Source organism: Lactuca sativa, unplaced genomic scaffold (assembly GCF_002870075.4).
Source record: "Lactuca sativa cultivar Salinas unplaced genomic scaffold, Lsat_Salinas_v11 Lsat_1_v11_unplaced_19, whole genome shotgun sequence".
NCBI lineage: Eukaryota > Viridiplantae > Streptophyta > Magnoliopsida > Asterales > Asteraceae > Lactuca > Lactuca sativa.
The window spans coordinates 13,644-29,638 of record NW_026440211.1 but is presented as its reverse complement, the minus strand read 5'-3'; the positions used below and the strand labels follow the sequence as shown (position 1 = coordinate 29,638).

The 15,995-nt window shown below is 37.4% G+C and overlaps 2 protein-coding genes and 1 non-coding gene across 4 annotated transcripts; all 3 read left to right on the top strand.

Moving 5' to 3' along the window:
• Positions 1-170: 170 nt before the first annotated feature.
• On the top strand, positions 171-1,739 carry LOC111900257 (uncharacterized). The gene is made up of 3 exons (XM_023896135.3): positions 171-1,006; positions 1,086-1,320; positions 1,425-1,739. The coding sequence occupies exons 1-3, from the start codon at positions 171-173 to the stop codon at positions 1,596-1,598; spliced, it is 1,245 nt and encodes a 414-aa protein (XP_023751903.1). The 3' UTR covers positions 1,599-1,739.
• A 4,524-nt stretch (positions 1,740-6,263) lies between these two features.
• LOC111900295 (uncharacterized) lies at positions 6,264-9,676 on the top strand. 2 transcript variants are annotated; one of them, XR_008227478.1, is made up of 6 exons: positions 6,264-6,449; positions 7,192-7,261; positions 8,265-8,324; positions 8,873-9,040; positions 9,260-9,407; positions 9,500-9,676. It is a non-coding gene; the product is annotated as an uncharacterized LOC111900295 (transcript). The 2 variants fall into 2 exon arrangements; XR_008227477.1 differs by having other exon boundaries at positions 8,265-8,331.
• Positions 9,677-10,102: 426 nt separating this feature from the next.
• Positions 10,103-11,648, top strand: LOC128129517 (L-type lectin-domain containing receptor kinase IX.1-like). Its single transcript, XM_052767983.1, has one exon. It carries the CDS (start codon positions 10,103-10,105, stop codon positions 11,588-11,590), a length of 1,488 nt encoding a protein of 495 aa, XP_052623943.1. The 3' UTR covers positions 11,591-11,648.
• Positions 11,649-15,995: the final 4,347 nt, after the last annotated feature.

Genomic DNA, 15,995 nt, shown 5'->3' with positions numbered 1-15,995 from the left:
AGCAAAGAATGTTGTTATTAATCAGCATCTTAATTAAAAAGACTACTTGGAAGCAAAGCAATTTAATTAGAAGAAGTAATTAAGTTGATTCCTCGAGTGATGCATCTGCCACATTTTAATTTAAAGTTCAGGGTAACAAATCTTTCAATTGCCATTGATGTTCAGCTCGTATGGATATCACAAAAGAGAGAGAAGATATGGAAGAGATTAATCATTTTAGTCATAAAAATCATCCATTAAAGCTTGTCAACTCAGAGACGATTGATAATGCTGGTTTGGAGAATCGTGGTGGTGGTGGTGTAATAGGTTGCTATGCATGTCAAAAACCTATATCATCAAGTGGCTTTGCATATGCTTGCATGCCATGTCGTCACTTTATGCATAAAGCATGCGCACAGCTTCCGCTCACTATCAATCTGCCTTCCTTGTATGAGCATCCTCTAACGCTACGGGATCGCGGACCTGTAAAAGATTTCAGATCTTGGACTTGTGATGTTTGTTGTAATGTAAACCTAGGTAGGGGGTTTTATTATAATTTTAGAAAACCAGAGGACAACTTTAAGTTTAATGCTTGCATAGATTGTTGTGTTGTTGAGATTGGTCGCAAGGTGGAAGCTGATGTTATCAAGGAGGGGACAAGGATCAAGATTGAACATGAAGGTCATCCACAACACACTTTATCCCTTCAGTTAAGACCCGCTGCATTCCTGTGTGATGCTTGTAACACTGAGGATAAAGGTTTGTTCTATCTTTGCGACAGTTGTGGCTTTTGGATCCACAAGACTTGTGCTTCCTTAGCCCCTACCATCCATCGACCGCATCATCACCCTAATCACCCACTCACTCTGGTCTATTCTCTTCCAGAAAAATTCTATAAATTCTCTTTTTATTGCGAATTTTGCAACATTTACATCCGACGGAATGATTGGTTGTACCATTGTGAAAACTGTAGATATTTTTGCCATATCAAATGCGCCTTAAATGCAGAGCTACCTTCTACTCCAAGGTAAATCTTCTTTAATTTCCTTTTCTATGTTTAAGAAAATTGCTCCTTGAAATTAACTAAGAATTATATGTGGTTTCAGAGATGGTCCAAGTACTTCCATTGCTGATGAAGAGGTAGATAATTTGCTGCAATTTCCCATGTCAAATGCATTTACAAATCCATTGAAACTACTACACTCTGGAATGATAGCACCAGATGATGACGATGATGCTGATCGAAAAACTATGATTAACCATTGGAGTCATCGTCATCCATTATTTCTTAATGTCAAACATCAAGCTGACATGTCTGGTTGTAGTAGTGATCGATTAGAGGTATGTCATGGATGTGTACGACACATATCACTTCCGTACTATAGTTGCAAATTAGATGGATGCTCATTCACTCTCCACAAATATTGTGCCGATTTACCCCTCAGATTAGAACATCTACTTCATCCACCTCATTTGCTTCACTTGACGTTGCAACATGCGTCTATCTATCAATGCAATGGTTGTTTCAGCGGTGGCAACAATTTTTTTTACCAGTGTCAAACTTGCAAGTTCTACCTCTGTGTCAACTGTGCATTTCTACCCAAAAGCATCAAACATAAATCCCACAAGCATCATCTTATCCAGGTTATTGATCGCGAACCTCTTTGTAGCATGTGCAACTCATGGTCCGAAAGGATGAGCTATGCTTGTAAGGCTTGTAACTTCATATTGGGCAAGCGTTGTGCAATGAGGATGCCGAATTCCATTGCTCATAGGTATTGCAAAGGACATGAAATCCCATTGATGTATCCCCCAATCATGGATCATCCCGAAGATTTCTTTTGCGATGTATGTGAGACGGAAATGCACCCCAAGTTCCCCATGTATTATTGTCAAAAATGTAAAAATTCTTTTCACCCTCTATGCATTAGTCTTCTCGATTATTATCAAAACATGGTGTACGAGGGCAGCATAAACGTTTCCTATCACAAACATCCATTAACATATGTTCGAAGAAAGAGAACGCCCAAATATGTGTGTTCTACTTGTAATTGTGATATTAATGGTCGTTTGGTTCTTGAATGTCGGGCAAAAGTTTGTAATTTCAATATATGTTATCGATGTCATCTTTTAAGTAACAAGTGTTGATGCATTGTTAATGATGTAATATGATTCGGAAGTAACTAAGGGGTATGTCATTGTTTCTATAAGCTATTTCTATGTGTTTGCATGCTTTCTCTTTTTCTTATCTTGTATTCAAGAGATTCATGCTTAAAAAAAACATCATTAGTGAACACAAGTGCACCAATAAAAACAGGGATAAGAAGATGATACCTTTAAGATTCCAATCGGGGGGGGGGGGGGGGGGGGCTTTTTGAGTTTTCAACAGCAAGATCAGGATGACAATTGTGATGATTTTATAATGTGACTATTTTTTTAGAGATTTTTGAAAACCAGGTGGGTAAATGGAGTGATTTAGCTAGATGGAGGAAATCGATTTAGAAGAATGGTTCTTGTCTTGGTAGTGATGATGATTTGGGCATCTGGGGTTTGGAATTGGGGGATGAACTATCATCTAGTTGGATCAACACTGAATCAATCCCTCATTCACACGCTCTTTAATTTTGTTGTCAAAGATGGGAGAGCATAACAAGTGAAGGGTGTTGGGAATGAGGTTCACACCACCGAATCTGGAGAAGAAGGTCTCCTTCAAAGTAAACAATAGATGACCTACAAAACGATTGGGGTTGGTTCTTGAACAGGTGTGGGGTGGAGTATTGGATACCAAGCAAGCACTTCTGAAGATCCAATCTTAACTTCTTCAAGTATATATATATATATATATATATATATATATATATATATATATATATATATATATATATATATATATATATATATATATATATATATATATATATATATATATATATATATATAGGTCGTTAAACTACATACTGTTTCAAGTTGAGGATATCTGTTTCAATATATTTCATCTAAACTAAATATGTATTACTTCATCTTTCAGACTGAAAATTAAACACATAGGGAAAAAAACTAATATATAAAACTTATTTGCATATTTTATCTCAGTTTAATGTAATTATTTATCTCCTCCAACTGTTACTTGTTTATCATGGGAGATGAATAAGAAGGCAGGAATAATGCCGCCTGTTTCAGGTCAATGAAGATCTAGAAGAAGGTACAAGGTCTAACATCATCATACATATATTTGATGGAGCTCTTGATAGGAGCAGAATTAGATTTATCAATTGCAGGCAACCTTATATTCTTTTACATAACAGCATGGTTGAATTGGTCACAATCCCAGAAAAACCTAGGAAAAAGAGTCTTCAACTTTGAAAATTAATCAAGAAAGAGACATAATCCCATTATCATAATTTTTTTTGTATAATCAGCGACTTTATTCTTTAACATAAATTATCTCCTATGTTGACTTGAAGCGCTTAGTTGTTCATTGCTTAGTTAATTCCCACTCTATCTTCACGAACCTATGAATATTTATATAAAATCAATAAGGCATTAGGTGAAACTTGTAGATCAAGGTTTGTATGCATTGGCATCCATATTATATAATAAGCATCGATCCTTCATCGTATTTATCAAAACATATTCAGGTGCCATTGACACATACACTGTGTGTTAAGTTTTTGCTTAACCATGGCTACCTCTTTCTGTAGTCCATCATCTCTAGGACTTCAATTAGTTTTTTATATGTTTTTCTTATTCTTGTTACCTTTGTCTAAATCAGTATATTTCAAGATCAACAGTTTTGATGTTGATGCAACAAATATACTCTATTCAGGCCACGCCATGCCTTCGGTTAGAACCATAGAGTTTAACAAAGTCAACTACTTAACTCGTGTTGGTCAAGCCAACCGTTTTGACACGGAGATACATGTTAATTTGGTGAAACACATTTACAAAACTCAACTAAGTATTGTCGACGAGGATTCGGAATGATAATTTCTTTTACTATTAGTTATGTAATTTAATTTTTAGTTAAGATTAATAAAAAAAACATAATTTTTATTAATTTTATTTTTAATATGTAAGTTAATCGTACATTTATTTTAAATTAATCTTGTATTTAGTTTCATTTTTAAAAAATAAATAAGATGTGGTAATTTCCTAGATAAAAGGGAGGCGAAGAGATGAATATGGGGAGTGACATGAGATGAACTTAGGTGAGGAAGATGGGAAAATGACTAAAGAGACCATCAAAGTTTCAAATTCGTTAGAAAAAAATCATTCAAGTATTACTTGTTCAAAAAATACCATCAAACTAAGACATATGTTCAAAAAGCGCCAACGAAGTACATGTTTTCTGTTCAAAAAACATCATCTCTATGGTTTGGGGTAACTTACATATTTAGTCCCTAATTTTTTTTCTTAACTCGGACAGTTCATTTAGTTTAAATTTGCTTCGACTTTGGACCCTGATCGAGTTAAAAGACGAAGATACCCTTATTACTTTCATTTAACATTATTTTATTTATTTATTAATTATTTATACAATTTATGTTATTATTTATTAATAGTATATCAATTGTATAAATAATTAACAAGTAATAAAAATAAATGTTAAATAAAACTAATAAGGGTATATTAGTCTTTTAACTCGATCATGGTCCGAAGGAAAAATAAATACAAACGTTAGGAACTGTCCGAGTTAAGAAAAAAAAAGTTAGGGGCTAAACATGTAAGTTACCCCAAACCATAAAGATGGTGTTTTTTGAACATAATATGTATTTCGTTGGTGTTTTTTGAATATATGTCTTAGTTTGATGGTGTTTTTTGAACATGTAATACTTAAATTGTGTTTTTTGAACAAATTTGAAACTTCAATGGTCTTCTAAGTCATTATCACAAAGAAGACCTCATAGGCTTAGTAAAATGGAAATATTAATATTTTATAAATACTCAAAACTATAAATGTTCTGCATATACATAACTTTTACTCATTGATTTATATTTTGTCAATCATAAACTTTTATAAAAAAATATATATTAATGTGTTCTTCCACATGACTGGCAACTAAGCACGTTTTGTGATTTATCAGTTATCACACCATTTATTTTAGTGTGTCAAACATCAGATTGTTTTTGTCATGTCAGAACGTTGTTTGGAACATTACTACTCATTCTGGGTGAGGCATTGAAATTTCTACCTAGTGGACCCGGCCTTGCCTTTGATGCATTCCATCCTAGTATATATATTGCTTGTCAAAGTTGTCTTCATGAACTCTTCCGATGTATTTGCTGATGATTCGGTAGGATTACATGATAACCAGCATAATTTGTTACAGCTCAGCTAGATTATATTGTTTAAAAATCATCTTTATTTCTATTAGTCCACCGCATGGCTTTTGACAATTTAAAAAACTCACTATGACATATTTATATATCTTTATTCGTAGGACCCATAAAAGGAAAATATGCAAAGCAAGCGTAATACTCCGACTGTCTTTGGTTAAAAAATTTCATGTAATCATGTTGGTTAGCTTCATATATAGATCTTATAAAATCAGAATTTAAATTCCAAAATTACGTCTTAACAATTAACATATGCTAATTTCATGTTGAGACTTTCCGACGCATATCTGCATAATCATGGCTTCCTTTTGCTCATGTGGAACGATGTATGCTGATATTACATCTTGTATCTATTTTCTTATGTTGATTTTCCCCATATCTAACTCGGTTTATTTCCAAGTAGCTCGTTTTGATTCCGATGCAAAAGAAGTGGTCTATATAGGCGATGCAGTGCCTTCTTTTGGAGCTGTGGAATTCAACAGTGTTGTCTACTGTTGTCGTGTTGGCCAAGTCCTTTATAAACAGAGAGTTCCCTTATGGGATTCAAATTCAGGAAAGCTTTCAGATTTTGTTACTCATTTCTCTTTTGTAATCGACACCCAAAAGTTTGTCCCCTATGGCCATGGCCTTGCTTTCTTTCTTGCTCCAGTTGGTTTCACAACTCCTCTTAACTCAGCTGCTGGCTTTCTAGGCCTCTTTAACTCAACAACTAGTGATAATCCGACGGATTTCCGACAGTAAAATTATTAGGATATTAGCAACGTATCTGCGACAGTTTGGCAACAGAATAAAATCAGTCGGTGATCTGTTACAATTTCCGACGGTTTACCGACGGAAATCAACAAATTTGAAACTCCGTCGGTAATGGGTTGGTAAATTAATATTTTAGTTTTTAATCGTAAGGGCAATCCGGTAAAATAAAAAAAGGGGTATTTCACGGGGTATGTGCTTCGTATCAACTTGACCTAAATCAAGACTCCCTGAACTCGTGAACGAACGCCGACAAGTCGAAGCATCGCCTCCGAGCTCTGGCTTTCTTGCCGCCGCCGCCGTCAACGGAGCTGAAGGCATCGACCGCTCCGACTTCTGGAATTCGTTGAGTACTGCTTCTCTTTGAATAGCTTACAACACAGGTATGGATTTGCATTATGACTTCAACTAGGTCATGCTCTTTAATTCTTTGAGTACTGCAATCCTCCCCCTTGCTTTTTTAGGTTTACCAATTTATGGATCTTAAATCATTCATTAGATGCTCCTGACTATTCCATAGACACGATTATTATCTAATCAAGTACATATGCGGAGCTTTAAACCTGGTAATCGGAGTAAACTTGTTTGTATTTGAGTTTTCTCCGACAATGAACTCCAATTGGAACTCTACTGTAGTTCTTGATCGTTGGAGGGCGTAGGAAAAACACTCGCAGGGGGTGTATATGTATATAGCGAATCAAGAACATGAATACAAGTAGTATTTCATCATTCTATGGGTATATATGTGTGTAAGGAGATTACAAATTGGATTTTCACCAGCAAATGTTTGTAAAAACCTAATGTAGGATACAATGCAACACCCCCTTCGCCATATAATATCACAATTAGAATCTTCACTAAGCAATAACAACCACCAAAGTAACTGAATCATATTTCTTCTGTTAACATTTTTCATAAACAAGGAACAGTTGCATTTTGTCTTTTACCTTATCAATGATGTGAATTTGCTATAGTAAGAGGAATGTAAGAAAAATCTTAAGCTTTGTTTGTTCTTCTAAATATATGGAAACTCAGTAAAATTTATATTGCCCTTGAATCTTGAATCTTGATAGATTGTTCAATAGATGTTTATAGATGAATATTGATGGTTTTACTTTGCTGCAGTTTCGGTTTTTGGTTCCACCTCAGCAATAACCTGGACCATATACAGTTATAATTGCAGTTTCGGTTTTTGGTATATTCTGATTACTTCCATATGATTGCCTTAACTTTTATATTCAGATTACCACAAGAAGCTAAAAACTTAAAATTTCTTATTTATACAACTCTAACTCTATACAGGAATGAGCCCTTCTTCTAGAGAAAAACAATAGACTTTACTCCTCCTCTCATAGAATGCAATTATAACTGTATTGACAGTTATACATTAATACATTTTCCTTCATTCTATGTTCTCTGGGTATCATCGAATAGAACCCATAATAATCACAAACCAAGTACCAATCTTGACATAATCATGGCAAAGTCGAACCAGAGACAACTCAATAAAGAAGATGGGGTTTATCAGACTCCTATCTACCATCCATCCATACAAAGTAATCCCTCCCGGATTATTCTGTTTTATCTCTTAGGGTCTTTTTGGAATGATGGAATGGAACTATAAAGGAATGGAATGAGCAACTTTATGATTCTCTTTAAATTGAATTGAACATTCTTTTTCAGAAAAAGGTCAACTCATATGTAAAATAATATCAACCATCTTACTTATGATCTGTTTTTGCTGATCGATGCATTTGTTATTTAGTAGAATCCTAAACCTGCAATAGAGGAAATCCATTTGATTGGGAAGGGTAACCACACTCAAAATGGAACCCTAGATAACTCTGCCAGCCATATAATGGAATTGAGTCCCTTCCATATGGAACGGAATCATGAATTTTTATTCTTTCTGTTTCCATCAGAATCCGCAAAACTAACACGCCCTGATGGCCTGATGTTTCTTTTTTAAAACTAATTGATTTCATGGACAGGAATCTCGAATTCCAATCCGACCATTTCACATGATTGATGTGTTCCATATTGTTATTAATAACAAGATACTGAAATTTGTTTTCACACCAAATGCTCTAATTATAAAATGTATAAGGCTTAACGGGGAAAGTTTCGTTTCTGTTTTTTTGTTAAATATTTAATAATTAAATATTTGATATGAATGCACTTGTTATTTCATTATGCAGGCAACTGTTCTTGACCCTGCAGATTATGCAGGCATTGAAGCTGCATTAGACAACCACATAGTGAGCAGTACAAAATTAAATTCAACTTTATTGCTTTTTTTTGTAGATTGAGTTAGTTTTTTTCTCCAAAATGGAGGTGGTATTTTTAATATATTTACCATGAAATTGGTCGTTTTGGGTGTATTTTGTCTCTAACAGGTCAAATGAGTTAACTATAAAAGATTATATTACATTTTTTGGTCCCTGTGTTTATTTTTATTTTCAGATCTTTTCCAAAATAGAATCTTTTTGCAAATTTGGTCCTTACTCAAGGTTTCCATAACACTTTTAGTCCATATCACATATAAAATGACTACTTTGCTCCCTAGTGGTGATAAAAATTTGTTAAGAAAAAAACCTTAAGGTGAAAAGTAGTCATTTTTACCTGGGGAAAGGACCAAACATGTGACAAAATCCTTTAAAAAAGACCAAATTTGACAAAATCCAGAAGATTTGACCCTAAAACTTGTCCATTTTGCCATCTATTATCCAAAGATCCATTTTATTTCAACAACAGAGTTATAAAAGAGAATTTGTATATAAACTAATTTATAATTTATATACCACAGGTTAGTCTTTGCTTCACAGAATCACCCACAAATCCATTCCTAAGATGTGTTGACATTGAGTTAGTTTCAAAGCTGTGTCATGCAAAAGGAGCAATTGTTTGCATTGATGGAACATTTGCAACACCTGTTCTACACTCAGCAACCAAATACATTGGTGGCCAAAATGATGTAAGCAAAAAATCAAGAATCTATTTCTTTGCTATTAATTTTTTTTACCATTATTAACAAATATTGGCTATCTTTGACTTTTTTTTCGTTCTTGCTGGTTGTATTAGTGTAAGTAGCTTATGAGTTGTTTTTAACATGCTTGATATATATAACAAGGGTGTCTTAGTTTGTTTTTTTTATTTTTTTATTTTAATAATTAAATATTTATTTTAATGGCAGAAAGCTGCATACTAAATCATTCGAGGCATGAAAACACTGCATCTACGTATAAAGCTTAATGGTGTTGCTGAGGGAAACTATAGGCTTTGACTCGATCATATCAATTTTGCAGCTAAGAGGAACCACATACAGCTTTACTCAGCAAAAGGTCATACATTAAGTACTTATTAGTTATTTAGCATATCATTATCCTTTATAAACATGCTTTAAAAATTTTAAGTTTGTAATTGTTTTCCATAGACAATCAATCTACCGAGTGACTTGGAAACAATTAGTTTGCTGCTGAGTGGAGGTCTGGAAATCGATCTTGGGAGTATTGGACTTTTTTACTTTTATTTTATTGGTTTTAAAATATAAATTTGATGAATGCTGTAAGATTTTTTTGTGTTGAATATGTAATCATCTTTTATTTTTTCATGAATTTATATAAATTTTTTTAATAATGCCAAAATCCGTCGCTAATCGGTCACAACAAAATCTGTCGGTAATCCGTTAGTGAGTTATTTCGAGATTCCGTCGGTAATCCGTTAGTAAATTATTCCAGATTCCGTCGGTAATCCGTTGCAAACAAATTCTGTTGCTAATCCGTTGCAAACATATTCCGTCAGTAATCCGTTACAAACTATATTTTGTCGGTGATCCGTTACTACCGACAGAAAAAGCCGTAGCTAAAAATTTTCCGTAGCCGTTAGAAATCCGTTACAAACGATTAGCGACAAGAATATACCGACGGATTTTGGTCTGTTACAATTCTGTCGGTAAAGAGTATTACGACGGATTACCGACGGATTTGACCGTCGGTAATACTCTTTTTTGTAGTAGTGTCCTACTCGGGATCCTCCTATGGAACACGTAGGAATCAACAGGAATTCACTTTCTTTGGTTGCATATGCTCCTTGGAATGCTAGTTTGCATAATAAAGCTACTGCGAATGCTTGGGTTTCTTATAATTCCTCTACTAAGAATCTAAGTGTCTATTGGACCTATGAAAGGAACCCCAGTTTTCAAGGGAACTCAAATCTTTCTTATCAAATTGATCTCAAAGAGGTTCTTCCTTCATGGGTCACTATCGGCATCACAGCTTCCACTGGTCAGTATATGGAGAGACATACCCTTCAGTACTGGGAGTTCAACTCAAGCTTGGATATAAAAGATGACAATAAAACGACATCACAAAAGGTGAAGCTGGGTGTCGGGTTAGCAGTGCCATTAGGTGTTCTACTAGCAGGAGGCATAATAGCATATAGTATTATCTATTTGAGGAATCACATGAGTCCTTCAGATGAAACATTAGAGACAATCAACCTGTCTTCAATCAATGATGATCTTGAAAGAGGAGCAGGGCCCAAAAGATTTTCTTACAGAGATCTTGCTTTGGCTACTAATAACTTCGCTGATGACCTCAAGTTGGGTGAAGGAGGATTTGGTTGTGTTTACAGGGGATACCTCAGCCGTGAAAGAAAAGTAGTTGCAGTTAAAAAGATTTCAAGTGGATCTAAACAGGGAAAGAAGGAATATATAACAGAAGTGAAGGTCATAAGCAGTCTAAGGCATAGAAACTTGGTGCAACTCATAGGTTGGTGCCATGATGATAATCAGTTTCTACTAGTTTATGAGTTTATGCCAAATGGTAGTCTTGACACTCATCTTTTTGGGAAAATGGATCCCCTTTCTTGGAGTGTGAGGTACAAGATATCATTAGGTTTGGCTTCTGCCTTGTTTTATCTTCATGAGGAATGGGAACAATGCGTGATACATCGTGATATTAAATCAAGCAATGTGATGCTAGATTCGGGATTTAATGTGAAGCTTGGAGATTTTGGGTTAGCTCGACTTATGGACCATGAGTTAGGTCCACAGACAACTGGTAATTTAGCAGGAACATTAGGATACATGGCACCTGAGTATGTAAGAACCGGTAAAGCTAGCAAGGAATCGGATGTTTATAGTTTTGGGGTGGTTGCAATGGAAATCTGTTGTGGAAGGAAAGCTAGGGATTGTATTGATGGGGATTCTGAAATGGGATTGGTGGATTGGGTTTGGTGTTTGCATGGAAAAGGGGAGATTCTTTCGGGAGTTGATGAGAGGTTGAATGGAGATTTTGATGAAGAACAAGGTAAGTGCTTGATGATGGTTGGATTATGGTGTGTGCTCCCTGATCGAAGTCTGAGGCCATCTATAAGACAAGCGATTCAAGTTCTTAATTTTGAGGCCCCTATTCCCAATATTTCAGTGAATATGCGTGTTCTTGGATACCATGCATCAGCTACTCCTACAAGCACTTCTGGAGATCCTTTCTTAACTTCTTCAAGTATCAATATAGGTCGTTAAACTACATGTTGTTTCAAGTTGAGGATTTCCGTTTCTATATATTTCCTTTAAATAAGTATATCTTACTTCTTCTTTTAGATAAGATTCTTTAAGACTGAAAATCAGACACATAGGGAAAAGACTAATATATAAAACTTACTTGTGTATTCGATCCATCTCTGTATAAACTAATTTAATTGTTGTTTTATTATGGGAGATGAATAAGAAGGCTGGAATAATGCCGCGTGTTTCAGGTCAATGAAGATCTAGAAGGTACGAGATCTATCATCGTCATCAACATGCATTTGATAGAGCTCTTGATAGTTGATAGGAGTAGAATTACATTTATTAATTGCCGACAAACTTAGGCTATGTGGTATCCTCACGGGTGGATTGTGTGTGAAAAAAATGACACGTAGATTTTTGACTATTTCAAAACCAACCCACCAGGCTATGGAAATGGTGTTCACCGGTGGGTTGGTGGTGAAGAGGGAAAAAGAAGAGAGAGAAAGAGAATGACCGATGTGAGGGAAAAATGAATGCACCAATCAAAAGGCCCGTCTTCCCATCCACCAGACATCACTCCACACCCAAACCACCGATACACGGGGCGGTGTTCACCGGTGAGTTGGTGTGCCACATAGGAAACTCACGCGTGGATTTACATCCACTCCGGATAGTCTTATATTCTTCCACGTGACAACATGGTTGAATTGGTTACGATCGATTGGTCACAATCCCAGAAAGACAAAGGAAAAACAATCTTTAACTTTGAAAATTTACAAGACACGTAGGCATTATAACTTTTTTTTTGGTCTATTCATGCAGTTTATTCATTAGACAAAATTGCAAAAATGGTTCTTACGTTAGCAAATTTATGTGTTTTTGGTCCAAAACGAAATGTCGGTGCACCCGTGGTCCAAAATTGGATCTTTTTATTATTTTTGGTCCCTATACACTTAAAATGACTTTTATGCCCTTATGATTTATATTTTTTATTTTTTTTTAACTGTTGAAATACATAAACTAATTTAATTTATATCTTTTTAACTTAAAACAAAAAAAATACAAACAAATAACCCATTCCCCACTCTTATCTTAACGAACCCCTTCATCATCGACTTCACCCTCATCACGGATATTTGGAACCACCATCATCAGCCACTATTCTTGTCGGAGTTCACCTAGATCGCAACCACCATCACCTTTTCTAGAGACCTGGTTGCTAGACTCCCCACCCCACTATCACCACCATTCGCCAGCATCGATACCGCAGGAAACCTTCACACCCCACCGATCTATTCGTACATTGGGGAAGGAATGATGAACTGGGTCAACAGAGACAGCGGGGGAATTTAAACCCAAATCGAATCACCCACCAAACATGGAGTCTTCGGTTATGGGAGGTCAATTGTAGAAGATGATAAAAAAAAAATTAGGTCAAGACCTTTTCTTTAACCACCACCAGCCGATTGCCACAACCAAACAACCTCCACCAAGCTTCATTAGACCGCCATCACTGCCAAGCTTGGTTTCACCTTGTCCAACTTGCTCCACATTTGCTTCCTTCCGTCTACCACCACCATTAAATCGAAGACCATCACAGCTTCCCCACTTCCATCTCCAACGACAAGCGATCGATTCAAGTCTTACTCTCAGTCATTCTCTACCCCACTACGTACTAGAGGTGTCGAACGGGTAAAATTTTCGGGTTTCGAGTAGAGCGGGTCGGGTTGTAGCACCCGGTTCCTGGTACGTAAATGTTATTTGAGTATTTCCTTTCTTTTAGCCTTGGACTCGGCGAGTCATAGGTCCGATTCGCCGAGTGGATGCGGGACCCGGGACACGTTTAAGTTGCTGACTCGGCGAGTCCATATCCTGGACTCGGCGAGTCACAGCTGTTGGATGAAACCCTAAGTTTCAGGGGTTTGCACCCTATTTAAGCAGCTTATCTGCCCCAGGCCAGCCCCCATTCTCTCCCCAGAGCTCCCCAACCCTCGTTTGTGCTTGTTCTTTGAAGATTGAAGTTTTGTTGTGTACTTTTGAAGGCTTTGAAGGAAGGAAGGAAGTAGATCCAGAAGATAGGAAGCCATCCAAGCATTATTTGTGTCCTTCCAGCAGTTCCTTTGAGGTATAACCCGTTTTCCCCTTGATTCTATGCTTAAAACTTCATTTGGGTCCTTCTTGGTCATTTCCCCAAGTTTGTATGTGCATTATATGTCGTAATAAGGCGTTTGGCCTTTGGATCTATGCAAGATTGAGCTCCAGGAGCTCAGATCTGTTAGCTTTTTGGCCCCATGTGGCTTGTTAGCCCTAGATCTACCCTTTTGAGACATTTTGAGCCCTAAAATCCATATTGGTGAATATCCACACGTAAAGTTGGAAACTTTACGTGTGATTCGTGTCCTAGAAGTCCAGATCTATGAATGGCATGGACTGGAATCGAGCAAATCGGTATATTTAAGGAGTGCATGGCAACGACTCGGCGAGTCGTTCATGTGACTCGGCGAGTCTACTCGCGAGTCTTCGAGTTTGTCCCCTTTTTGTAGTGTCGAGTGAGCAGTGAGTCACAGGGTGTGACTCAGTGAGTCAGAAGCTTAACCCATCCATGGAGGTACTCGGCGAGTCAATGCCCTGACTCGGCGAGTTCAAGGCAATCTCCTTAGATCAAGATCAGACTCGACGAGTTGTTCATACAACTCGGCGAGTCTTAGCATGGGTGTTCTTCGGATGAAGATGAACTCGACGAGTTGTTCATACAACTCGGCGAGTAGGATGAAGGACTTGAGTATTGGTCATGAAGGCGAACCCGTCGAGTCGTCGCCTAACTCGACGGGTAGGATCGGGATTCAGGGCAGTCGTTTACGTAGGGACTCGGCGAGTCGGAAAGCCAACTCGGCGAGTCGAGGTCAACTGAAAGTTGACTCTGACTTTGACTTAGGGCAAGGTCAGGGGTAAAATGGTCATTTTACCCAAAGGTCAGTGAGCAGTGTTTGATTGAGTATATTGTGGGAATTGCAGCCGGAGGGTTTCCGGAGCAGCAGCAGCAGCAGTAGTAGGTGATCAGTTCCCACACAGACCAGCAGCTATTTCGAGGTGAGTTTCCTTCCCAGTAGGAACGGGTCTAAGGCACCAAGGCCGACCCGTGTAGACGATATGCTAGTGCTAGAGTGTGGGCCGAGCCCGTATCTCTGTTGTAGTTAAGTACGGTATATGTGTTAATATGATAGAATTGCTTATACTTGTTGTCTGCGTGATACTTGTATGTTATGGGTTAGTGGTTGAGTGTGGGCAGGGCCCGTATCTCGCCAAGGTCGGAGTGTGGGCTAGGCCCGTATCTCCCAGATAGCGAAGTGTGGGCAGGGCCCGTATCTTCACGAGTGTGGGCGAGGCCCGTATCTCCCGGCTAGCGAAGTGTGGGCAGGGCCCGTATCTTCCCGAGTGTGGGCAAGGCCCGTAACTCCTAGCTGAATAATGGTTGTTATTTGTTGCATGGTATGCGGTATTATGGGGGAACTCACTAAGCTTTGTGCTTACAGTTTTCAGTTTTGGTTTCAGGTATCTCCTCAGCTAGGGGAAAGGAGCCGGCGCGGTAGCGGCACGTCACGCACACACTCTCCGATTTCCGCATTTACGAGCTTCACTGGGATTTGTACTCTGATATTTTAATTAAATGTATGACTTGGTTTTTAGACACGGTTCTGGTGTGATATTTTGATCAGACAATGTTTTAGTCCTTTTATATCCTCTAAAAGTGATGTTTTTAAAACGAAATTTTTGGTCATGAAAATTGGGTTGTTACAAGTTGGTATCAGAGCCCTGGTTTGAGGGATTCGGACACACCTTCGGGGGTGTCTGAACTCAAATCGAGGGATTAAAAGATTTTCTAAAAGAAAATGTTTTTGAAAATTGAGAAAAGAATTTTGATAAAGAACGAAGTGTGTGATGTGCGCGACCGGCCGAGCTCGAGTAAGTATTCCCCAAAGTACCCATACAAGTTTATGTTATGTTTATCAGCTTTCGTAGAACAGCATGCTAGAATAGGACTAAGGATCTAGGAGTGATACCTTATGTGCCTGCTATTTGTGTTTTAGTTGTATGAAAAAAAAATTTGCATGCTAGTTATCGGGTAGACAGTAAGTAGGATAGCCTGATTGGGTTATGCCTGGTAGTATGAGCTTAGCACTTTATGCTAGCTCAGTTCCTGAAGGTGATAGAGTTAGTTGAGATTGTTACCCTTATCTGAATGCTGCTTGCTTCGTGCTTCGTGGGACTCTGAATAATGGGAGTTAGCCATTAGGCGAATGCGTCACGTCACGTGTGACTAGGGTTGAATAACCTTAGAGTGCCGGATTTGATCCTACTGCGCAGCTCTTGTTTGAGTCCAACCGTTGTAGGGACGAGTCGGATACTCGAAGGATTATTT

Excerpts from the sequence above, each read along its gene's own strand:
- LOC128129517 (XM_052767983.1), top strand. The coding sequence starts at position 10,103 with ATGGAACACGTAGGAATCAACAGGAATTCACTTTCTTTGGTTGCATAT.
- LOC111900257 (XM_023896135.3), top strand. The coding sequence starts at position 171 with ATGGATATCACAAAAGAGAGAGAAGATATGGAAGAGATTAATCATTTT. Across the intron at positions 1,007-1,085 it reads GAGCTACCTTCTACTCCAAG|AGATGGTCCAAGTACTTCCA; the intron begins GTAAATCTTCTT and ends ATGTGGTTTCAG. Across the intron at positions 1,321-1,424 it reads GTAGTAGTGATCGATTAGAG|ATTAGAACATCTACTTCATC; the intron begins GTATGTCATGGA and ends TTTACCCCTCAG.